The following is a 16,149-nucleotide window of genomic DNA, read 5'->3' on the forward strand; positions in this document are numbered from 1 at the left end:
AACAGCTGGTAAACGGGCTGGGATTTCTGGGAGCTGTAGGCCATAAAATCTGGGGACCTACAGGTGGAGACCCACTGATCCAAGGACTGCTAGGTATATTTCTAGAACTTAATTGGAGAGATAACACCAACAAAGAGAGGTTTCAGTCATAATTTGAAGCTTAACATTCTTCTTTAGAAAGAATTCACTGAAATCAATAATAAATTTCCAGGAAAATGTATGTGAAATGGATGATATTAGGTGATTGAAATAGTTAAAAGACAAATTCAAACTTCTGAAATTTTGAAGGCTACCTTGTTCTTCCTTAATAATGGCATACATCCTGATGAGAAAATACTTTTTTTCAAGGCAATTAACACCAGATTTAATAGAAATATATCATAGAAATGAAAATCCAAGCTAATAAAATACAAACAATAACAAAATAAAAAGATTTCTTTTTGTCACTGACAAGCTACATTTAGGCAAGCCTTCTTAAGTGTAAGTACTATGTCAGAAAAGGAACTTTCTCCATTCTCCAACTATTACACATTATATAGGATCATTGAAAAGAAGCCTCAAATATGATCATGGTGACAGTTCAAAAATGTTTAGTGCTTGTCTGTTTTATAGAACCTTGTTCTGGGCATTTTGATTCATGGGCTTTTTTGAGAATTGCGGTTTTGTATCTGGAAAGACATTTCTGCAACTTAGAGAACGTTTTTACTTAAACTTTTCTGAACGTGCCAAGCTATAATCCTTTGTACACTTAAAAGTAAGCTCAATTAATCTCAATAACAAGTGTGCATAGAATTGCTAGCAGGTATCCATAGATGGGATGTTGGGATTATATGCAAAATGGGAAAAATCATTTCCAACTCTGTCATTCTAAGGCATGTGTTTGGCTTTAAAACATATTGATAAATGTCAAACGTGTCTTTTCCCCCGTTTGATCCCTAAAATATTAACTTTTACTAAATACCCATAGTGTTATAGTTATCTTCACAAAACAAAGCCCCAATATTGCTTCTCATTGTAAAGTTAATATATTTGCAGGCTAAAGCATACTGCCTAATAGTATAACAGTTTAAATATTCATTTGCAACTATCTAAGATCTGTGCAGTCTAATAGAAACTGAAATCCTTGATTATATAGCCCTAATAACCTGCAGAATCTGGTTAGGATCTGGTTAGTTGTATTCAGCTAAATTCTTACACACAATTAACTTGCAAACAAGTCTCATTGAACAAAGTTAGACCTTCGCTACTGGATAAATTCATTGGATCAAGCTGCAAGTATCCAGAAGTCAGCTTGGTATGTAGCGAATAAAGCAGCATTTCTATGAGATAAAATAACCATTTTGTTTGATTATTAATGTTCATAATTCTGAAAATGAATGCATTGAACATTTCATGTTTGCTATAGGTCCCAAAATAAGAGTATATATGATCACTCATACGATTTGTGCTGTAGTCATACATAAAATGCCAGATAACATGCCCTGGATTCTAGCATCTATTGCTGACTGGATAAACCTTGGGTCTACTACCAGAAAAAATAGGATTACAAGTATATCATACAACATTTTGTGCCATTTTCCTGAACAATCATAGCCTTAACATATTTTTCATTGTAGTCTTTAAATCACTTTAAAGTAAGAAATAGCTTGCTTTGTATTCAGGTCTCATTTTAAAGAATTTTTAAAGCACTAGGTAGCAAACGTGTTTTAAATCATTGGTTTGAAATCCTGTTAGACTCAGATAGAGCTGTCCCATTGAAAAAGTTGAATGGATGAGTCAACATATAGGTAAATCTCATTTATTTATTGGGTCTGCTCAAGCCAGGCCATTGATTTTTATCCACTTTGCAAACTCCTAAATTGCTCTTCCCATATTTCCATATCAAAATACATTTAGATGTTTCTTCTCCCTGCTTGTTACCAACAGGTTTAAAAAACAGGCTTCCACTTGATTATGCTCACATATATCCCTAACAGAAATCCTTCAGTGGCTGCCACTTAATTACTAAAATAACTGCTGCATGCACAGCAGACGGCTTTTATTTTGTTGAATTAGAATAATATTTACTCAATTTTTAAAATTCTTCTTGAGTACCTTTATTCTTCTAACGTATCTCCAGGTGTTGATGAATATCTCAAATAGTCATGCTGATAAATCCTGCTTGTGTTAATAGAATTGCTTATTAGCCTATTGTAGAGTAGAATTAAATCCAAGCCTAGCACAGTTGAGCTGGTGTAGGGAGCTGATTCAGGTTAGAGAATATTAACTTGTGTTTATGTCTCTAGGTACGAGCACACCAGTTAGTTTTACCACCCTGTGACGTAGTGATCAAAGCGGTAGCTGACTATGTTCGAAATATTCAGGACACCTCTGATTTGGATGCCATAGCTAAGGATGTTTTTCAGTACTCACAGGTAAAAGAATAAAATTGTATGGTTTTACTCTTGTTAAAAATATGTTATGGCACAGATAAATAGTAAATTGACAGATATTTATGTGTATGCATATCTGTATGTGGGCATTTGTGCTCATGTCTTTATACACACACATACACACACCCTAGTGAGTGTGTATGTTTTCCCCAGATGTCCCTGGGGTGCACTTAGAAGTGTTCTTTGCAGTAGGAACCTTTGATTTCATATGTTGTTAAGATTGCCTATAGTTATTTATGCACAAATGTAATAAAAGCTTTGAATATATTTTAATAATTTTTAACTATTTACTTTTGAATACCATTAATATTTAATTCTATTTTAATTTTTTTTATATTTTTAGGCTTTAAATGGTATTTCATTTGGTTTTACTGTAAGTAGCTTTGAGTGTTTTTTTAGAGAGAGACAGTGGGGTATAAATAAACCTAAGAATAAGAATAATAGAAGTTAAATTTTATTTTAGTCTAGAACGGACGACAAAGCTAAACGATTCAAGAGAGCAGTTGGCTATTATTCAGCAACTAATAAGCCTATGCCATTTCATCCACCACACTACCTAGGTGAGTATTGATGTTCTGAGTACCATATTATGGTTTCAGTTAAAAATGGTTGGTGACCTTTATGATTGGAGGAAATTGCAGGTGTTAGGGAAGCTCTACCATTTTGACCCTTCGTGGCATCTTGATATAGATCAAATCATGAAGTGTTGATGTCAGTTTTGGGTATTTGTGAGAATGTTGATTTTTATTAAAATTAAAATGTTTACATCCCTTTTTAATTTTTATATGGGGAGTAAGCATTGATGACAACAACAACAACAGTGGTCATAATTCAACAGCCCTTCTGTAAGGTGGCCAAGGAGTTCTACACACTTGGAGTGGAATTTAAATTGCCCTTTCAAGACCTTTCTTATATGGGTCTGAGTTAACCCTGACTATTATTCATGTATGTGTGTGGATGCTTGATAAAGATTTGTAATGATGGTATTGTTGCCATTTATGTGGAGCCTAATAGTTGAAAAAGGATTCCTGGATGAAGCAAATCTTCCTTCGTTTTGTTAATCTGCATAGGTAGCAGCCATGATGCTTGGATATCAATGAAGACATGTATATGCATGGATTAAATTGTAGTTGTTTACATGTGTGCCAGTGAGTGTTTTGGATCATTGGGCAAGATTACCTATAGCAAAATGGTGTTACAAAAGTACAAGATTCAAAACAATATCCAGTTAATACACGGGCCTGGATGACCACTCAAAAACCCAAAGACATTTCTGCTTCTCTATACAAATAGAATACTATTTTGTCATTTTGACAAAGCAGCTGTTCTGGTATACACATTCAGCCATATGGAAATGTAAAACTGGAGTTTTCATTGAACATAAGATTGCATTAGCAATAGCAAATCAGGTTTTAAAGATAGAAAATGCTTGAAACGGGCAAAACACCATCTGGGTAAATGTCAGATCCATATTTGTGGGTTTTCTTTGTACTGAAGTATTTGCCACTTCAGTATGCAATGAAAATCACAGTAATTGAGGCTTGTTCATAGATGACGATAAGTACTAAGAGGTATGTCTAATTATACAATAGTCTGCTTATTTGGAGATAAACTATCTTGTCAAAGAGCAGAGATTTGATTTGTAGCAAGGATTAACTTCTCTGTTTGCCAAGTTGAAGGGTAAAAGAGCAATCTTTTCTCCTTTTTCTGAATAAATACTAATTAGCCTATCTTCATTGGCCTAATTGGAAGCAGAGATATCAAGGACTGTGATGTACTGTTTGATCTTGGATGCATTTTATAAAATGAGCTTCACTTTTTTTTTTTACAATTTTTTAAATCCTATTTTCTGAACTGAGTGAAGATTTCCAGGATTTCTTGTTTCCACTGCTGCTGCGAGGTTTCACATGGAATTGGGAGTGTTAAAAGCAAATTTGATTTCAGAATAGTAAGCAGGACCAAGCTACTGAACTTCCTGTTCTTGAAAGTAAACAACAGAGATTAAAATGGAGGGAGCAAATGTAAAGCGACAGAATAGAGAGAGATTGGAAAGAAAAAATAAACTGGCAGAGAAGAGGAAAGTGAAGAATGTGTTTCTGGAGAAGGGTAGAAACAAAGCAAATCTGACACAGACCCTGGATATTGAAGTAGAACAAAAACAAATAAACAGTGATTGAGGAAATGATGTCATCTTTTTCTCGAAGCACAAAAGCTTAACATTAGTCATGTGTTTTTATGTGATTTCTTTATTAACTCAGATTGAGAGTCAGAAAAATGTACTTTTTGCCAGACAGTATCTATAACAGGTTTATGGCCAGTATAATTTTTAAAATTCGCCCTTTACATTTTTAGCCAGACCCAATCAGTTTGGAATGCCGGGTATGGTGCCACCGTATGTCTCTCCTCAGATGCTTAACATTCCACATCCCCCTGTGCAAGGAAAACATGTGGTAAGTATACTCACCCTTTTCTTTTTGATGCTTCCTCTTCCTCTGACATTTGTTAAGAATTTTTCATGTAACTCATGTAGTCTACACAGATTAAGGAAAAGTCAAGTTTAATTTATCATATGTCCTCTCTTTATGCACAGCACATGGCTAATCAAGGTAATGCCCAAGGCCAGGGTCCATACCCCTATACCCTCTCAGAACCAGCCATAGCCTTGGAAGCAGGAGGAAAAAGTGTTTCTGAGCAGAACAATTACAGCAACATTCCTCACGAAGGAAAGCATACACCATTGTACGAACGATCCTCTCCCATAAACCCAGCTCAGGGTGGAAGCCCCAATCATGTGGATTCAACCTATTTTCCTGCCTCATCAACATCATCTTCCTCAGACAATGACGAAGGCAGCGGGGGTACTGTGAAGTAAGTACACAAAATAGTTTAGACAGGTTTGGTGAAGTCACTGAATACATTCGCCCAGAGAAAAGTCTCTGAAATGCGTGGTAAGAAGGGAACTACCATATTGCCCTCCCACCCCCTGAAAAGCCCTTCTTGGGGTAGGGGGTATCTGCTGAAAGGGGTGGCCTTTGATTTAAGGTAATGGTTTTTAACCTGGGGTCCCCTGATGTTTTTGGCCTTTAACTCCCAGAAATCCTAACAGCTGGTAAACTGGCTGGGATTTCTGGGAATTGTAGGCCAAAAACATCTGGGGACCCCAGGTTGAGAACCACTGATGTCAGGGGAAAAGAGGAAGATTCCTAAAATGTGATATGAGCAGATATTCCAGTCTTTGAAGATCTCTGCTCAAGTATCAAGAATTCTTCATTTTTACTCACATCTCACTCCATTCATGTTTTGAGGAATTAACAAAATTTCAGCAGGTGTTTTTTCTTCGTGTACTCTGTGAATGCATACTAATGGAGGCTGCGCCTGCGCAGGTTCCAACGGAAACTCTTCCCAAGCTGAAGTTTAAATTTTGGCGGTAGCCACGCCCCTCCGTCCCCGGAGGGCATATAAGGCAGCCCTCGGCGCCCGCTCCCCAGTTCCTTTTTTTCCGCCGCAAGGTTCACTTCGGACTCTCATGTCTACAACTCGCTTCAAGCGCTGCATTCAGTGTGCCGCTAAAATTCCTGATTCCGACGGCCACGCCAAGTGCCTCTTCTGCCTCGGGGAGGCACATGTCGTCGGTACCTGCCGTTTCTGCCTAGCCCTGACGGCTCAGGCTAGGAAGAATAGAGCCACGAGGCTTAGAGCGGCGCTCTACGAAAAATCGCTTGCCCCTGAGCCCGTTCCGTCGACTTCGGGCACGAAGCCGTCGCTCAACCCGAGATCGATGTCGGCTCCGACAGCTAAAGCTCCCTCGGTCTCGTCCAGGGCGTCCAGAGCCTCCAAAACGGCTAAAGCCGCCAAACCGCCGTGCACACTCACCACGGCTACTATGTCGACTCGTTCCGGTCGGGTCGGCCCTTCCTCGACATCGAGCTCGGTGGCCTCCGTGTCCTCGGTTTGATCCCATCTCGGGTCCCCTCCGTCGACCTCTGCGATGAAGATCGCCTTTAAAAGGGCTCATGAGGAAGCTCGTTGGACCCAATCCGACTCAGCAATGGTCCCTCCCACACCGGGTAAATCCATGAGGGTTCCATCAAAACAACCGCTTGCAAAGAAGAGGGCGACCCAACGTTCTTCCTCCTCTGCTTCCTCCAAGATGGACGTCCCTTCTTCGGCGACTTCTTCTAGAAAGTCCTCTCCCATCGCTCCCGCTCAGCGGCCTCGTCAGCCTTCTCCTCACCAACTTTCTGATGGCGAGTTACAGGACTCACCCCACCACTCCACTCAGACAGTGGTCAGGGTGCCGTCTCCTCGACCTGCGGTCTCACATCGCCCGTCTCGGCAACAGCTTTTTCCCCCGACCTCGACACCGGAGCGGGGTAGACAAACCACTCGTCTGGCTCGAGCGGCCCAGGCCTCGGCCTCAAAGGAAACTCGGCCACAGATTGCTCCTGCTCTTGAGGTTTTGCCTCCACCAGAGACTGTGTTGTCATCTCCTCCTCAGTCCCCTCAAGGGGCTGAGGATGATGAGATTGATGTCGATCGCCCTGATTCCGCTCTCTCGGCCTCGGTGGTATCTCTAGGCCTCGATCTCTCTCCTCCTCATGATGCTTATGAGGTGGACCCTCCTTCGCCTACCGACAACATTCGGGCTTTCTCTGAACAAATGATTAGAATGGCTGATGCCCTGGGTCTGGAAATCAAACAAACTTCCAAGGCGGTGTCTGACCCGGTTTTCAAACGGGTCCAAGCCCAAGCCCCTCCAGCCACGTTGTTACCGTTTTTGCCGTACCTTCTAGATGTCATCCAATCATCTTGGAAGACTCCTTCCTCGATTCCTCCTACCTCGAAGAGAATCGAATCTTGGTATCGTACAGATGACGACACCTTAGAATGGCTTAAACACCATCCCGACCCAAATTCCATGGTCGTTAAGGCTTCTCAAACCTCCGGTCGTGAATCCACTACCCCTGCAGATAGAGAGGGCAAGAGATTTGACGCGGTCGGTCGTAAGCTCTATTTCGGGGCCCTTCTACTTTGTAGAATGGCGAACTATGGGGCTTGTATGGGGGCCTACCAGCAGATCATTTGGGAAAAAGCACAGCCCTTCTTCGCGAAGTTGTCCGACGAAGACCGGTCGGTTCTGTCCACCCTCCAGCAAGAGGCCGACTCGCTGGCGCATCATCAAATTCAGATGGCTAAGCATACAGGCGACACGGCCGGCAAGATGATCGCCCATGCCATTGCCATTCGTCGCCACGCCTGGCTGAGGTCGTCCGGTTTGTCCTCCTCCTCCAGGCAAGTCATCGAAGACCTCCCCTTCGACGCCATGGGCCTCTTCAACTCTGGCACTGACGACAAGCTCAAAACCAACCATGACTTTAAAGTTCTGGCCACTAAATGCGGTGACCAACCCCAAACCCACCGCACCAAGTGGTTTCCTCAGCGTTTTCGGCGTTTCCCGCCTCCCTCTTACCGCCATCAATCCTTCAGGCGTCCCTCGGTACCGAACAACCAGAACCGCCAACAGCCTCGACGCGCTGTTCAACCGCAAAGACAACGCGGTCGTACCACCCCCACCGCTGGTCAACCCCACCGGCGTTCCTGACGCCATCTCTCTCCAGAGACTCTTTCTACGGTACCGATGCAGTTCTCATTCCTCCGCACCCCTCTCTTCCACCAAATCAACCTCATGGTCTCTTTTTAGACCGCCTGGCTCCCTTCTTTCACCGGTGGAAATCTATCACTTCAGATGCCTGGGTCCTCAAGATTGTCCAAGAAGGCTATGCCTTAGAGTTCGAGGAGCTCCCACCCACGGGACAAGTTCTTCTCTCCAACCCTTCTCGAGAAATTCTTGCAGAGGTCAACGCCCTCCTCGCCAAAGGGGCTATTCGGCCTTCTCCATCGATACAGGACCCTCAAAACTTCTTCTCCAGATACTTCACGGTCCCGAAGAGGGGTGGGGGCCTCCGCCCAATTCTGGACTTACGCATGCTCAATGCCTTCATACGTCCAACCAAGTTCAGGATGGTCTCCATCGCCTCCATCCTCCCGATGCTTCAACGCGGGGACTACTTCGTGTCTATAGACCTACGAGACGCGTATTTCCACGTAGCGATCCGAGAAACCCACAGGCGCTTCCTCTCTTTCAAAGTTCTCGACCAAACCTACCAGTTTACCGCTTTACCCTTTGGCCTCTCCACGGCCCCAAGGGTCTTTACCAAAGTCGTCGCCGTCGTGGCCGCCCACCTCCGGCTCCAGGGGATCACAGTCTTCCCTTATCTAGACGACTGGCTTCTGGTCGAATCCGACCCTGCCCTCCTCCGACGTCACGTCGAATACACCCTCTCCCTTCTAGAATCTCTCGGTCTCCAGCTAAACCCCGACAAATCTCACCTCACTCCGTCGAACAAAATCCGCTTCATCGGTGCCCTGTTCGACTCAATCTCTCGGACTGTCTCTCTCCCGCTCGACAGGTTCCTAGCCCTTCGTCAACAAATCTCCTTTTGCGAGACCCACCGGAGGGTTCGGGCTCGGTCCATCCAGGTATTGCTGGGCCACATGGCCTCCACAGTCCTCACAACCCCGTTTGCCAGGCTCCATCTCCGCGCTCTGCAAAGATGGTTTATAGACGTTTTCAAGCCTTTTCGCCACCTCAACTCGAGGTTTCTCTCCATCCCACTCCACATTCGTCGGTCGCTTCTCTGGTGGAAGTCCCTCTCCAACGTCTGCAAGGGTCTTCCGTTCCACCCGACTCCTCCCTCGTCCACTATAACCACGGACTCATCCAATTTCGGCTGGGGAGCCCACATGAGCGGTCTCACTGTTCAAGGCCTCTGGTCTCCTTCCGAGAAGGCCAATCACATAAACTTTCTGGAACTTCTTGCCATCTTCAAGGCTCTGAAAGCCTTCTCCCACCTGATCTCCCAAAAATCTGTCCTCGTCCAATCAGACAACACAGTAGCAGTCTTCTACATCAACAAACAGGGCGGCACGGGTTCAAGGAAGCTGATGCTTCTCTCCTCCCAGCTGTGGTACTGGTGTATAGCCCGCAACATTCAAGTCTCAGCGATTCACCTTCCCGGGATCCAGAACAATTTAGCGGATGCCCTCAGCAGAATGACGACCTCCTCCCACGAGTGGATGCTCGATCCCGAGACTCTTCTTTCTCTTTTTCACAAATGGGGCTTTCCCACTCTGGACCTCTTCGCTTCTCCCCAGAACGCACAGTTGCCTCGGTACGGGGCGAGACTTCCCCCGTCCTCCTTTCCAGGCTGCCTGGGGGACGCCTTCCTTCTAGACTGGTCAGCGGAACCGATCTACCTCTTTCCGCCTTTTCCTCTCATACCAAAGGTCCTACAGAAACTCCGGTCGATACCGACGTCGGCGATCCTGATAGCTCCAGCATGGCCTCGCCAACCTTGGTTCCCGGCTCTTCTTCATCTCTCCAGAGCGACCTTCGTCACCCTGCCTCTCCTCCCGCACCTCTTGTCCAGGGAGAACGGCCAGATCCTTCACCCGGATCTCCCCTCTCTACATCTCACTGCTTGGAGAATTCTCGCCTGACCTCCCTCCCGCAGAACCTGCAGGAGGTCCTCCGCGCAGCTCACAAGCCAGCTACAACCAGATCTTACACTTATAAAGTTTCTCGCTTCCGCTCCTTTCTTCGCTCCCGAGGAATTGTTGCCTTCCCAACCTCGGTACCGATAGTGCTAGACTTTCTTATGTCTCTGGCAGACCAAAAACTTTCTCTTGCTTCTATGAAATCTTACTTGGCCGCCCTATCCTGGTGTTTTCAACAACATGGTAGACCGTCGTTGTTCTCTGATCACCTTGTCAAAACCTTCTTAAAAGGATACAATAACATCTGCCCCCCGTCTCAGCCTCCTACTCCGGGGTGGAACCTCGAGCTCGTGCTTTCCCAGCTCACTACCCCCCCCTTTCGAGCCTTTGGCCTCGACCGACCTACGTCTCCTTTCTTGGAAAGTTGCCTTCCTGGTGGCCATAACTTCAGCGCGCAGACCCTCGGAACTGGCAGCCCTTCGGGTTGATGAACCTTACCTCCGTTTTCATCATGACCGTGCCGTTCTCCGCCCGGACATCACCTTCCTTCCTAAGGTGGTCTCAGCTTTTCACCTTAACCAGGACATTGTCCTCCCCGCCTTCTTTCCAGACCCCTCGTCTCCCCTTGAACGGAGACTGCACCTCCTTGATGTGCGCAGGGCACTCCTTTTCTATCGGGACCGTACTAAAGACATTCGAAAGACCCCAAAACTTTTTGTGGCCCATGCTCCAGATAAACTGGGCAATCCTATTTCTTCACAGAGACTGTCTCATTGGATTGCTCAGGCTATTGAATTGGCCTACGAACTGGCCAAACGCCCACCCCCTCCGTCGGTCCGCCCGCGTTCGACGAGGGGCCTCTCCACGTCGACTGCCTTCCTAAGGGGTATCCCCCTGGACTCTATTTGCAGGGCAGCGATCTGGTCCAACCCACTTACGTTTGTGTCTCACTATAGGGTAGACCAGAAAACCTTAAAGGATTCAGCCTTTGCTAGGGCAGTTTTGTCATCCTGCTTGTCCTGAAAGGCCCCTTCATGTATTCCTATTTTGTGGATGTTTTTTCATGCCATCCTTTTGTCGATTTCCTGTTCAGTACATGTTTGCACTGTTATCTCTGACAAATTGTGCCTTATTTGCCACTGCCTTCCTCCTTTGGAGAATGATGCGCCTTACTTGCACATGTTTTCTTAAATTGTTTATATCATGCCTTACCGGGTTGCTCTCGGTGTTATGCGTGTGTTCATGCAATACTTCAATGGGTCCTTCGGACCATGTTATTGATGTTTAATAAACATATGTTTGGACATTATCTCGTTGTCAGGGTTTGCTTAGCCCGCCTCCGAGACCTAAGCTTGCTAGTCTCCATTAGTGTGCATTCACAGAGTACACGAAGAAAAAGGACAGGTTGCTTACCTGTAACCATGTTTCTTCGAGTGTACTCTGTGAATTCACACAAGCCCGCCCTTCCTTCCCCTCTGGCAAACCCTCTTCCTTCCTCGTTGCCTTAGCGGCGTAGGAACTGGGGAGCGGGCGCCGAGGGCTGCCTTATATGCCCTCCGGGGACGGAGGGGCGTGGCTACCGCCAAAATTTAAACTTCAGCTTGGGAAGAGTTTCCGTTGGAACCTGCGCAGGCGCAGCCTCCATTAGTGTGAATTCACAGAGTACACTCGAAGAAACATGGTTACAGGTAAGCAACCTGTCCTTATTCTTACCTGGTTGCATGAGAAACTATAGCACAGGAGTTCTCTGGTTTTTCAGTCTGCCAATCTTAATTACAAGGTAGTTTAGACAGTTGCATCGTACTGAATGCATGGAGAGAGACAATCATGCTTTTTGTATAGGAATGAATTGTCCTACACTACCCATTGCCAAATTAACAAAAGAGGGATTTGTACAGCTTAAGCAGTCTGATGAAAACGGTGAGAGTGAGGGAAGAGATTTTGAAACCTGGCATGAGCAATATGCAGTTAGCCCTATTGCTTTTCATAATTAGTTTTCAATTTTATTGCTTAACATGAAGCATAGAGGTTCCTGAGAAATATATTCTGGAACAAGGAGAAGATCTCATGTTTTTCCAGATGTTACAGAATGGCAACTCCTAGCATTTGTCATCATTAACTTGAAATTGCAATCCAACAGGTTCTGGAGGGATGTACGATTCACATCCCTGCTCCAGAAGATTCTTCAGTTAATTTGGGGAATATTTTTGGTTTAGATAGTACTGGCATGCTGTGAGCTGTGCTGTACTCATAAAATTGAATTCATTCAGCACAGAATGATCATGGTGCTTTTCTAGGGGATTATTTATTTAAAATAGTCCAGTATTGTTAACATTGATGGGCAGTTGCAAGCAAGGGTTCTGGCTGACCTGAATTGAATCAGAAGCTTTCTGCATACAAAGAAACCATGTGTTCTAGCACTCAGCTGTGGCCTTGCCATTTCATATTATTTTAACCCATTGTTCACAGGCACTTTATAAATTCAGAATAAAAATAATAAAGTTTGGAAAGAAAAATCCAGGGCTGCACAGAATCTGAAGTGGACCTAGATAGTAAAAAAGTACATTTGACTTTTATCTGGGGATTATCTTAAAGATTCTTAGTATTAACTTACCTAATCTTGATTTTCTGAAACATTGCTTTCTCTAATTATGAAAATTAAAACTGTGATGTTCTTTTTTTCAGTCATGTTGGTGGGAACAAATCAAGCTGGGAGAAAACAGGAACCCAGTCAGAAAATCAAGTGCGTGGGGATCCAGGAGACCAAACAAAGGTAATGTTGTTAGCACTATGCTATGTGTGTTGAGTAGACTAGATCCGCTAAATAAATCTGTAAATTGAGGTGGGGGGGGGGGATATTATTTGAATGTTGATCAAGAGAATGCAAGTACATGAACCCTGCGAACATCATGGGAATCAGGAAACCAGCAAAGTTCCATCTATTTGCCCATAAAATGGAAAGCTTCCTTCTCTCCTCTTTGGCAAAAAGAACATAGTGCTTCAAATGTCAGTCAAAGGGCTACAGAAGGGGGGACTGGCAATGTTATGACATGATGGAGTGCTGACGATAATTTAATTTAGCATATGGCAAATTGGAAGAAAGTGGAGGAAATTCGAATGATGAATAAAATGTTCAAGATAAGATGTTAATATATTTTCTCCCTCAAAATTACTTCTAAAAACTAGGAAGATTTTTATGTGAGAGAATGTGTAGTAACCAACCATAGAAATCCTCAGTTTTGTGTATTTTATTCTCTTTTTATAGGAATGAATTTTATGTCTGTTTTACACTGTGGAAGACTAGAAGACACAAACAATATAAATGAAAGAAACCATCACTATCAATGAAGGACAGAAAAATATTTTGTCTCTTCTAGTCTTCCACAGTGTAAATTGACATAAAATTCATTCCCATAAAAAGAATGAATTTCCTTCCCTTAACAGAGCACTGAAGTCAAAGAGGTTCCTGACAGTTCAGAACCTTATAGCATAAAACATTAAAAAATATAATCAAGTTTGTCATTGTTTTTGACTAGTTTTAATATATTAAACATTTTCATCTGATGTCAGACAGAATTGTATATTTGTATCGTATTAGGCACATAATACAATTTAGGTTTATAAAGTCACTTTTAATTTTTCCCCAAAAAACATCAATTTAAAAAAAGAACACCTTTTGAGATATGCATCATTTTGTGATAGTAATTCAATTTTACTAGAAAACCAGAGGTTAAACCAACCCCTTATAAGAGATATGGACACATACATAAATTGTAATAATGAAATGTATAGGGACACAATATAACTAGCAATTTTACATTTGTGTGTGCTCAACCAACATCTGTCATACGAGTAATCGAGTATAGTTATCAGCATATGATTCCTGCAAATAAAGTAGGAACTTCTCTAATACACAAACTTTTTATAAGGGATTACATATTTTCATTTGCTACTGTGAATTTTAAATAATCTTAAGTACTTAAAGTAATAGTGTGTTTATCGTTTTAATTGTGCTTTGTGGTTTTAATTCAGGTGAAAATACAAAGAAAACTTGAGACTCTATAATTCAAAGGTGCTTGGGACTTACAGGTACAATTCTCATTTTTAAAGCTAGAGAAACTTGTTGTTTTTATATTATAGGCAGAAGGTTCCTCTACTGTTTCTTCAGGAAACCAGGCAGCTGAAGTTAAAGGGAACCAAGCCAGTACTCCACAAATCCCCTGCCTGTTATCCATGCCCACGAGGAACCATATGGACATTACTACACCTCCATTACCTCCTGTAGCACCTGAAGTATTACGAGTGGCAGAGCACAGGCACAAAAAGGGGTTAATGTATCCTTACATCTTTCATGTTTTAACAAAGGTAAGCAGTTGAGGTTTGGGAGCGGGTAAAAGCACGAATGAATGGTGGCTGTCAACTCTTGTTTTCAATGAATTAACGTGTTTGCAAACAAAGCCATAGCAGTCTGAAGAATAGCCAGATTGGTTAGTGTTAATGCATTATTTCTAAAATATTCAGAACTTGGGTCACTTTGAAATCCTGTTGAACAAGAACAATCTCACTTCTAGCCCCTGTGATAACTGTGTGCTTTTTGATGGATAAATATCCAATTTATTGTTGTGCTGCTCACTGTTTCTAGTTGCAACACATACGATCCTGTGGAGTAAATGATTATTGCAGAGCCATTCAGCATGCATTTTGTTCATTTCTCACCCTGCTCTTGCATTTCACTTCTTGAAAATTTCCTTCTTTTGGTTCTTATCATTTCACGTACCCCTTAAATGCTATGGCCTCAGGGTTGTAATTAACAACATAGTGCATTCCAAATAATCACACTGGTTCATTCTTAAATTGAAAATTATACATTGGTAGGGATTTAGTTCAATATCAGTTTGAGTTACTTGAGAAACTATTTTTTAAACCTTTAGAAATCTGCTAGGATCAGTTAAGGATTAACAAATTAAAGTTGGGGGAAGGATAAAATAAATGAATCAATTAAGGCTGTAGCACTAATAATAAAGGCTGATGTGGTGGTTAGATTCCTGGACCAGGAAATGAGAGATCCAAAGTTATACTTTGCTCTTAATTTAGCAAGATGTTTTAAGACCAATTATTCAGCTTTACCAGCCCCGGTGGCGCAGTGGGTTAAACCCTTGTGCCTGCAGAACTGTTGACTTGAAGGTTGTGTTGCTGACATGAAGGTTGCCGGTTTGAATCCAACCTGGGAAGAGCACGGATGGGCTTCCTCTATCAGTTCTAGCACCATGCGGGAACATGAGAGAAGCCTCCCACACGGATGGTAAAACATCAAAACATACGGGCATCCCCTGAGCAGCGGCCAATTCTCTCACACCAGAAGTGATGTGCAGTTTCTCAAGTCCCTCCAGACACAAAATAAATAGCCTCATAGAGATGCTGTTTTCATAAATGATGATGGTGTAAGCTTCATCTTGGAAAAAGTTCAGGATAAAATAGAAACAATCTATCAGTAAACTTTAGGATTCGATTTTGAATTATTGGTGGCCTTTAGTTCAAAACTGTATTACAAATTGAAGTGGTAGTGTTTTCTTTCTACTGTATATTTTATGGAGGTGGTGCCAAAACCAAGTAGAAAGTGCACTACTAATTTAATGCTTGACTTCAGAAGTTTGTGCCCTACTAATCATTTTGTTCATACGCAGGGTGAAATTAAAATTGCAGTTTCTATTGAAGATGAAGCAAACAAAGATCTGCCTCCTGCTGCTCTACTTTATAGGCCAGTTCGTCAATATGTTTACGGAGTCCTGTTCAGTTTGGCGGAAAGCAGGAAAAAAACAGAGAGGCTTGCTTTTAGAAAGAACAGACTTCCTCCAGAATGTATGTATTTGTCAATTATTGCTTCTATTAGTTCAGCACAGGTACTCTACCAAGCCATAACCTAATATTATGTTAGGACACTGATAGCGTAGAATTTGTTGCTCAGAGAGTATAAGTGTGGTTCCTAGTGTGGCACATGCATGCACTTCTCTTTTGATTCAGTGAATGGGAGAATTAATCCACATTGCACAAGTAAGCCCAATAGCATTGTGTGTACAATGGGGTCCAAATAACTGCTCTAGTGTATATTCAAACTGTGATGAAAGTGTGTAGGAACTTGGACAACTATAGTGTAGAACAC

At 42.9% G+C, this 16,149-nt stretch overlaps 1 protein-coding gene across 2 annotated transcripts in view; it reads left to right on the forward strand.

Moving 5' to 3' along the window:
• Positions 1-16,149, forward strand: part of fam120a (family with sequence similarity 120 member A) — an 89,297-nt gene that overhangs the window by 41,231 nt on the left and 31,917 nt on the right. For both annotated transcript variants that reach the window (XM_062969954.1, XM_062969953.1), the window contains exons 4-10: positions 2,286-2,414; positions 2,896-2,992; positions 4,785-4,882; positions 5,023-5,300; positions 12,675-12,762; positions 14,130-14,354; positions 15,674-15,848. In XM_062969954.1, the coding sequence (XP_062826024.1) occupies positions 2,286-2,414; positions 2,896-2,992; positions 4,785-4,882; positions 5,023-5,300; positions 12,675-12,762; positions 14,130-14,354; positions 15,674-15,848 (1,090 nt within the window). The remainder of the gene's footprint in view (positions 1-2,285; positions 2,415-2,895; positions 2,993-4,784; positions 4,883-5,022; positions 5,301-12,674; positions 12,763-14,129; positions 14,355-15,673; positions 15,849-16,149) is intronic.

This window comes from Anolis carolinensis, chromosome 2, assembly GCF_035594765.1.
Source record: "Anolis carolinensis isolate JA03-04 chromosome 2, rAnoCar3.1.pri, whole genome shotgun sequence".
In the NCBI taxonomy this organism is placed as follows: Eukaryota; Metazoa; Chordata; class Lepidosauria; order Squamata; family Dactyloidae; genus Anolis; species Anolis carolinensis.